The sequence below is a fragment of the Trachurus japonicus genome, chromosome 18 (genome assembly GCF_045865225.1).
Source record: "Trachurus japonicus isolate A0001 chromosome 18, Traja_1.0".
Classification (NCBI taxonomy): domain Eukaryota; kingdom Metazoa; phylum Chordata; class Actinopteri; order Carangiformes; family Carangidae; genus Trachurus; species Trachurus japonicus.
Genome location: NC_140924.1, coordinates 4,500,095 through 4,509,934, shown reverse-complemented (window position 1 = coordinate 4,509,934; position 9,840 = coordinate 4,500,095). Strand labels below are relative to the sequence as shown.

Here is a 9,840-nt window from a genome sequence, read left to right as displayed (position 1 = left end):
AGCTGGAGACAAACCAAGCTGAGACCAACAGGAAGAAGGAGGAAGCTGAGAGAGAAGTGGAGAAGATGAAGAAACAGGTGAAATCCATGAAAGAGAAGGTTCATCTCATTATAGACTGTCTATCTCCTCTACTCTTTCTGTATCTTCTCCACATCACACTAATGTGTTTGTCTTCACTTGAGATCAGAACATGAACAGTGACAAACATCAAACAAAGATGAGAAGGTTTGGAGCTTCAGAGAGCAGGATGACGCCGGGTTCACACCGGACGCCGAAGCGCCGCGAATAGCCGCGGAACGGAGACCGCTTCCCTTCGGCGGCCAAGTTAACAGGTTCTGTAGTTCAGACCAGACGCGACGCGCCGCGAAGCGCCGCGATTGCTCGCGCTGTGCATTTATCGTTTCGGCGTCTGTTCTATTTTGTGCGCGAGCCGCGAGCAATCGCGTCAATCTTGGCAGGAAGTCACGCATGAAACAACGAGAGAATCCGGTCAATTTTCAAAATAAAGCACTTTTCAAAATAAAATACAGCGATTGACAAATGCGACCGTATTTATATTTGTCAGACTCTCAACAGAGAACAAGAGAGATGAAAACACACACACACACACACACAGGATAGGGAGACACGGAGTGGGCTGGCTGCAGGGGGGCGGGGGGGTCAAAACACACAAACAAACAGGGAAAGAGAGAGAGAGAGAGAGAGAGAGAGAGGCAGAGACGAGTTATTGTAAAGTGAAGGACGACGTGAAATTCATCTTGGAAGTGAAGTAGCCTACAGGGAGTTGTTTGACCCCACAGCACACGGTGTTATAATTATATGAGGTTATTTACTTATCCATGATGTAAAAAACACTCTGAATGTGAGTAAACAACAGCTGAGGAGCAGAGGCGCTCGCGACCGCCGCGGAGAAATCATAGCGTCTGGTGTGAACTGGAGGGACGCGGCTCGCGCGCGATTTCCGCGGCCGCTCCGCGTCACGGCGCTTTCGCGTCCAGTGTGAACCAGGCGTGAGATGACTGAACTCAAACTGAACCACTCACATGGGTGTAGAAGCTTTTAGTGAACGCGCGATTTCCGCGGCCGCTCCGCGTCACGGCGCTTTCGCGTCCAGTGTGAACCAGGCGTGAGATGACTGAACTCAAACTGAACCACTCACATGGGTGTAGAAGCTTTTAGTGAATAAATCGACTCTGACCTGAAGCTCAAACTGTTGATGAACATGGTTTTAATCTTCCAGCTGATCACAGATGAGAATCCACACAGACCTAAATGTTGTGTCTTCGTTTACTAAATCACTCATGTCTCTTCTTCTCTGTCCTTCCTCCCAGTTGAAGCAGCTCCAGGAAGAGAAGAAGAAGAGGGAGGAGGAGGTTTGTAACAGGGTAGACCTGTATCAGTAATGATTTTGTGCATTTTGTGTGGCACTAGTGGTGGATTTTGTGGTATGTATGTGTGTGTGCATGCGCAGTGATCTCATGGTGATGGGCTAACCTGAAACAGGTGTGCTGGGCATGACTTCATCCAATTTAACTACCCCCACACACACTCTCCTTCAGTCCCCCTCTGCTCTTCTTTGGGGCAGGTACTGTACCTGTGTGCATGTGTTCTGAGGCTTCTCTCTACCTAGGAAACTTTTAGTTGAATGTCTTGTTATCTTGTGATGAGTCTCCCTCTGCTCTTCCTTGTGGCAGTCGTATTTGACATGGGCTGGAGAGGCCTTAGGACGGGTGGTCGGACTGCAAACAGCTGCACCGGCTGAGCAGTAGCATCTTCGAGTGCAGCAGTCAGCAGCTGTAGTACAGCCTCACCGAGCCGGGGCATCAGCCAACCAGCCGGATCCAGCCTGCCAGCCTGGTGACAGTGAAGCCCGGCCACTCACCAGGCCACACAGAATCCACACCGGCAGCCATCTCCCCTCTAGTCTCTTAATTAATTGCCCCTGGATTCAATGAACTTTTTTATATATTTATGGATCGGGATAATAAAGGACTCATTTAAATTATATTTATGTGCCCGCCACTGGGCGTAGCAGCAGTAAAAGAAGGTAGTTTAATCCCTTGTTGTCTACGCTTCGCCTGCTGGAATGACCGAATTGGATTGTTATCCCCGTTTACGATCCAGAGACTGACCTGGCTGACTTGACTCTGACTCTAGGACGTGACATGAGTACTGTATCCTAACCGATCTTTATTTGTTGTTGGATCATCTTTTTTTCTTTGGTCTCTTTGGGTTTTTCGTTTCAATTCAGATCAGATTTTTTTGTTCAGAACTGAGACATGGACTCAAATTAAAGATGATATATTGTTTATTGTTGCTTGTTGAATACATTTTGCATTTAAAACAGTTTGTGGTTGTATGTCTTAATTTCTTGTGCTGGGTGTAATTTTATTGAAGCTTGTGTGCTTATCGCTGGCAAGGTAAACATCCTTTCTGGGGGAAACTCGTCACACAGACTAATATTGTCAGGACTAAGACGCCTGACTGGCACCCAAGTATTTTACTGTACATCAACGCACACTCACAAAACCGTCACAGTAGTTACAGTCCTTTAATTATAAGGGGATTCTTGTATTAGCTGAGTCATCACAGGTTTTACAGTAGTTTAATCTGTTCTAATGTTGAGACGCTGAATCTGTTCTTCCTTATGAGTAAGAAATCAAATGTTGGTAAAGTTCTGTCAAGTCTCAGGTCAAACTATGTTTGTGTCACGTCTCTCCACAGGCTAAAAACATGTGCTCATGTGGTTTGCATGTGAGAAGCTCAAATTATCTGCAGCGTCTAAAACCGAACACAGAGTAGCAGAGAGAAAAACAACAAGTGTCTTTATATAAATAGTTCATGTGTCAGTCAGTAGCTCTGTGGTTTTCAACCTGTCAGACAGAAAGACAACAACACAACTGTGGCAAAGTCGTTGTACCATCACTGCTGTGAGGAAACAGACCCATGATGGATGTTCTCTTCTCCATCATCTCACAGTAGAAACCTTCATCCGATCAGTTTTCACTCAGTTACCTTCACATGTGACCACCACTCATTTAGTGTGAGTCTGAGTTTCCTGTAGTGGAGGAGTCCCAGCAGCAGCAGCAGCAGAGACACCATCACAGTGAACAACACTGTCCTGAAGACCAGGTAAACATGATGGGAGTCCTCTGAGGACCGACTTGTCTCTCTGTGAAGCGCTGCAAAGACAAGACCACATTTTTGTTGTGAGACGATCAGTGCGTCCTGATCCACACAATCATTGGCTGATAGCATCACGAGGAACATGTTAATGTGACTGAGTGCAGAGCTGCACCTCTGACAGCCAGCCAGCTCTGTGGAGACTCTCCAACAGCAGAGATGTCACACTTGTAGAGGCCTTCATCAGCCGTGGAGACACTGTGGAGGATCATCTCTCCTGTGGAGCTGCTCCTCATCAACTCTCCATCTTTGTAGAAAGCAGCCGTGACGTTGGAGGAGCTCGCCTTGTTTCTGCAGCTCAGAGTCACATTGTGTCCCTCGGTCACAGCCAGGACCGGACTCTCCAGGATCACAGAACCAGCTGAAACACCAAGGTTGTGAGACGTGAAGACAGATCGGATTGACATGGTTTAAAGGTGTACAGAAATGGCCGTCCTGTTTGTCGCGCCGAGTTGTCACGAATTGCAACACGAGTTTACCCGAGTAAGGAACACGAATTTGATTGGTCGTTATCGAGCGGGCGGGATATTCAAAGCTTGGGGCGAGCCCGAGCTCCATGTGTGTGTGTTGTCTCAGACATTTGAATGACGGATGACGGATCCAACATCAGTGGCTGATGAATCGTGAGCAGGCTGACGTATAATCCGTGCGCCTGCATTATCCAATGCAAAAATAAACAAAACACACTTTCATCCCGGATTTACTCAAAAATAGAATTTTGCACAAAGTTTGGCCTACAACGTCTGAAAGATGAGTTATTACACTAATGTTATGACCCAGAGTGGGCTCAAATTACATTTTCTTTTCTGTACACCTTTAAAGGGGATAGATCCCCTTTAAACCATGTCAGCCATCACAAGTCTGGTCTCTGCTCCTCTGTGCCTCTAACCCTCCTCTCCTCCATGTGCATTTGTTTACAACGAAGAAGCCTGTGAGAAATCAATCCATGGAGCGGTGGATAAGGTTATTTATCATCTACCACAGACGCGCAGGAAGAAGTTTTCGCCAGGGGGTGCGGGTGCGACGACGGGGGGGGGGTTCTGTACCCCCCCCGCCGCACCGTAACACCGCACCTGACAACGTCTCCCAGACAGTAGGCTGCCGTTCTCGAACAGACTCTGGTCTTTAGTGGACCGGTTCTGGCTCCAAATACCCGACCAGGTCCGACCAGTGTTGAAGCCTAGACCCTGGACCCCATGCGGTCGGACTGACGAGCATTATTTGTTTTTATTAATTCTGCGCCGGACCACGGCAAAAAAAAAAAGAAGCCCGTAGTTGTGTTCAGACGTGACAGGTGGGGCACGACAAGCTGGTGATCAGCTGTGGTCACTGAATTGTTAGACTACATTCACTACAGTAGGTCATTTCAATTTGCGCATCTGTGTTTTTTCCTTTTTATTTTTATTTTTTATAACATATGCGCATCGAGAGTGAGTGAGTGAGCAAGCGCCAGAGAAACAGTGGGTGCGCACCAGATGATTTCCAACCGGCAAAAACTGAAATGAGACGGTTAAAGAGAGGAAAAACACAAAATATAGGCTTATATGTCCAAGAGACTTTGTCCCGTCGTTAAGACGTGAGGGAGGGAGGACCCAGATGAGGAAACTGTCACTGTCAGCTGCACATCTGTCAGCAGCTGCTCCAAACACTCGTTACAAACTTTATTTTGAAGGGACAGTAGATTAGATTAGATGTTGATTTTGTTAACAGTGACTTTGTTGCACCCAAACATATCGGGTGCTGTCTTATCCGGTACAATCGACCTCCTCTCTCCCCACCAGCCCCCCTCAAGAGACCCCTCTCGCCCCCCTCCCCACGGTGCAGCTTGAAAACTCCTCTTTCTCCAAAGGGGGAGATGACAGATAGAGTCTTAGAACTACTGTAGCCTAATCAAAGCTATATTGTTGCGAGTTGGCTCCGGCAGAAGCTCCGCGCCCGTATGCTTCGGCTGCCTATAGTTTATCAACGTTTTTTCGTCATTCTTCATTAGGATAATGTTAAGTTAATTTTGTGGTGGGGACACAATTGTCAACAAAAAGTGGTTCATCTCAAGTATGGCTTACAATGTTGTGGAACAGAAACAGCAACCACAAATATTTATAATCTATCATTTTATTGTCATCGCAATTTTTCAACTTTCGCCACCAGGGGGTGCTGCAGCCCCTGCCGCACCCCCACTTCCGGCGCCCCTGATCTACCATGTTATCATGTGTATATCTGTGTAGTCTTATCTGTCATCAACAAGAGATTACGGGTTACGGGGCGCGTTACGTTTGTGTGGCGGTGTCGCCATGGAGACGAGAGCTAGGACACCAGGTCGGAGGCTCTGATCTTACAAGGTTGGTTTTCAGCCAAGAGACGCTAGGTGGAAGGTTTTTGGGTTAAGTTCTTAAACCATACAAATTACTCCAAAGCTGTTTAATTAAGGTAAAATTGTAGCATAGTTAGGCCTAAAATCCTGCATAGTTCCTCTTTAAACCTCTGTTCATATCCAGAGATGATCTACTGGAGTTCATGCTGTGACTTTACAGTGATGTAAACTCACCAGTGACACTGATGTTGACACTGGAGCTTCTCTCTCCTGCTTTATCTTCACACCAGTATTTCCCGCTGTCTGCTTGATAGGCTCGAGGAATGCTGCAAAACACTAGGGACGTCCGGTTGACTTCACATGGTGAGAGAAAGCCCTCAGTGTTCCTGATGCCTCTCAGCTGGGTGGAGTCCACCAGACCCTCGCAGTAAAAGGAGACAGACTCGTGTTCAAAGAGCTGAAGTCTGGTTGGAACGATATGAACGACTGCATCTGAGACAGAGACAGAGACACAGAGCAGGTCAGGTGGAAACTGAAGTGTCCACAGAGGGTTAGACATCGTGGACACAGAAAAAGAAAAGCTGCTACTGACCATTTAACTGGACGCCATCACTCAGCAGAATGAAGAAGCACATCACTGAGCAGAAAACAGAAGGAAACTGAATCAGAACATGTGAGAGTTGAGCAGAAGAAGCTGAGAACGTTGTTCCTCTGTACTCACTCAGTCTGAAGCTGAGAGCCGTCCCCTCCATGTCGTCTTCCTGCTGCTGACTGACTGACGGACTGACTGAGCATCACACTGAGATACAGCTGAAGAGGAGAGTCGATGAGAACTTCCTCTTCCTGCTTCACTCTCATTGGCCCAGAGGCTGCAAACTCAATTTAGACCACACGTGACCATCTGCACCACAGTTTAACCTAGCGGACAACTCACAGCTTTGAGGACGTCAGATATCTCCTCCATTGGAAGGAACAAGAGCTTGGACACTTGCATAGACAGTTTCTGCTTTGAGGTTCTGGGAAGACTTGGATCTGGATAATCCTGGTTCTGCGTTGGAAACAAGTAGAATCTGTGTTTCATCTTCAAAGATAAAGTAATGTGTCAAATGACACCCCATATAATAAAAGACAATTTGGTCACAACCATTAATACACAAAGAAAGAGTTTAAGAGCCTAACACTGGTGCATATGTTTGAAATCATTAATTTGTTGGCTCATGAATAGAAACCCACATAATACATGTTGGTTTGACTGACAGCAGATGTTTACTGCTTCTACATCTGGTTATAAATACTCCAGCAGGCAGAGTGAAGGTCTGAACAGGCCTCTTAACCTTTTGTCTGTGCTTCTCTGCTGTGGTTTGTCTCAGTGCAGACGTTCAAACTCTCAGTCGCCAGTGTCAGCAGCGTCTCTAGAATAACCGTTTCAACTGCCACTGACTGCTCTTCTTATTTTAACCTCCTCAGTCGTTGAACAAGATGTTGAAGACCTGAATCTTAAAATAAGTTTCATGAGAATACAGAAGTGAGATGTCTTGTTCATTTCACTTTGTGTTACAGAAAAAAACAACAAGTCTAGTTCACCTTCGTCCTTTTTCTTCTTTGTCACACTTTGTTAACCTTTAACCACTTTACCTTAACTGCTGCTGCTTTTAAAAAAAATATTATTACTATTAAGAGTATTTATTTAGAATCTTTTTAATTAACATAGGATTTTATTTTGTATGCTTTTATTCTATTTGAATGTTCAGATTTTTTGCACTGCTTTTAATCTAGAAGCTTACAATTTCATCTCGTGTACAGTACATCGTACAAGAAATGACAAATAAAAAACCTTTGACCTTTGACCTTTTGTGCTGACTGCATACGTCAAACCATATACATCGTCCAGAAACTGAAATACACAATTACATATCTAATAACATATATTACTTTCAAGATCATGCTCAGAAATGGAAAATAATGCATAAATCAAGAAAACACACAATTTTCTTATTCAATTGAAATACATATTGAATTGACAGGTTTTTTGATGGATGCATTATGATGACATTTTTATATATTCACATATATTAAGAATTGTACGAATATGATTAATAAAAAAAAGAAATAGTAAAATATGACATCAATGCCTCTACTACACTCTAATATTATCTTAGCTGTTAATAATGAATACCAATTAGGTATATTTACATGCATCAAAAATATCTATATGTTTAACCCTCATACCTGAAGTGGACATTTTTGTCCACTAGGGGGTGCATTTTCTCCACTTTCTCCACACTGGAAATAGTGATCCTCATCATGTTTGGTCAGGTTGTGTATTTTCTGATTATTTTTAATATTTTGATGATATTAAAAATGTTATATATTGAAGTTCAGGTTCTCTTGCAAAATTGCATATGTTCATCATCATAATCACCTATATAGACCCCTGTGTTATATATATATATATTTTTTGTTTGTTTGTTTGTTTGTTTTGTTTTTTTGTTTTTTTTGCAAAAATATGTTCTGGTACATGAAATAAGTATAAGTAGAAATAGCAGTAATGCATCTTTTTGAACTCCCATTCCAAATCTCAAAACAAGTTCATTTATGAAAATTAAAATCTCATCATGTATCGGTGATCCACACATATTTAGACAGAGAAAGTGATGAATAATCCAATTAAAAATGTAAAATAAAGTATGCATAACGAATCTGAACCTGCAATGTTGTAAATCAGCAACAAATGCTTTGATGAGCAGCAACATATCAAAGTGAGGACAGAAAGAGAAGAAATGTGACACAGAGTACTCACACAGTCTGAAGCAGAGAGCTGTGACCTCCATGTCGTCTTGCTGCAGACTGAGCGTTGAGCTGAAATACAACTGAAGTATAACGTACGTGACTTCCTCTTCCTGTGGAGGTTCATTTCTGATGCTGCTGCAGAAGGGGTGCAGGGTCTCAGAGGCCTCACTCGGAGACACGACGACACTCTGAGGGAGAAACCTCTGTTTTCATGGCAAAATGTGCAGCTGTAATATTTTACACGGGTGATAACCTGAAAAAAGGTTCAAAGTTCATGTCAGTACAAAGACTGTCAATGTTAAACTATTTAAACATTCACATTTAATTAATCAATATGACAAATCTGTGTGAATGAGTGAATGTTCGCAGATTTTTCACCCTTCAGCTTCTTCAGTGTTTCAAGAACAGTCAGCAGCAATTACTGATCAATTTACTGAACAATTACATGAAATTCTTGAACTGATCAACCAGGGCAAGAAAAGAAGGTCAATGATTGACTGAATGGTTAATGATTCATGTTTTTATCTGTCATGCTCTGACAGAGCAATGGATATGAACGGCACAACATGAAACTGGTACGTTGTTTTCTGAATTATTTTACGTATATCACTTTTAACCAATGTTAGAGAACATAGAAGAATAGTATTACTGTGAGTCAGTGACAAAGTTGTTTCCATATAAGCTGAACTTCAGTAATCATACCTTTTGAAATCTGCGTTGCCAGTTATTTGGGTTCACTCACTCAGTGTCAATCATATCTTCCGTTATTAACTGAATGTTAGACAGGGTTCTGACACAGACTGAAATATGAAACTTATCTCCTGTACACTGTATTTACAGAAATCTGGTCTGATGTCCTTTCAGTCTCCTCTGACAACGCTTAGGACTTTGGTTCTCATTCTTCTTCTAACACTTTCTTGTCAAGGTAACTTACATATAAATAAATACATTCTCTGATTCGATGGTTAATTCTTTTTTTATTGCTGTACAAAGCAATATCAAATCTGTGATAACAAGGGGTTAAAGTATGGTGGCTTTGAAGTGCAAATAAATGCTGCAGTAGATAAGACCTCATATTGATAATATTTTTTTCATATATCTTTGTATTTTCGTATTTCAATTTTCAATTCATATGACCAAAATGGACTGAATCCAAATCAATCCAGGTTGTCAAAAACTATTGTACTTGTTTTACAGAAAATCTGTATTGTGTTTTGTTTTCTAAAAATCTTATTCTGCACAACATTTTGTTGTGTGTTTTATAATGTTTTCATTTTACTTTTTAATTTCATATTTTGTTGTACAAATAAATTTAAAGTCAACCGTACAAAGCCCTGTTTGAAGGATTCCATATTTCAAATGCAGTGTGTTTGTTCTGCAAGAATTAACATAAAATATTTATTGTTTTTAGGTCAGGCTCACATAGTTGGTCCACTTAAACCAATCATAGCAAGAGTTGGTGATGACATTGTTTTGCCATGTCGTCTTGAACCTGAGGAGGATGTTGCTGACAGAATACTGGAGTGGACGAGGCCTGACCTGAGCAGCATCGTCGT

General features: G+C 42.7%; 1 protein-coding gene across 1 annotated transcript in view; it reads right to left on the bottom strand.

The window, feature by feature from the left end:
* LOC146968414 (high affinity immunoglobulin gamma Fc receptor I-like) overlaps positions 1-6,552 on the bottom strand; it is a 182,670-nt gene extending 176,118 nt beyond the window's left edge. The window contains exons 1-4 of the mRNA XM_085760508.1: positions 6,216-6,552; positions 6,087-6,131; positions 5,729-5,986; positions 3,299-3,544 (exon numbers count right to left, since the gene is read on the bottom strand). Coding sequence (XP_085616634.1) covers positions 3,299-3,544; positions 5,729-5,986; positions 6,087-6,131; positions 6,216-6,246 — 580 coding nt within the window. The 5' untranslated portion in view covers positions 6,247-6,552. The remainder of the gene's footprint in view (positions 1-3,298; positions 3,545-5,728; positions 5,987-6,086; positions 6,132-6,215) is intronic.
* Between the last annotated feature and the right edge of the window lie 3,288 nt (positions 6,553-9,840).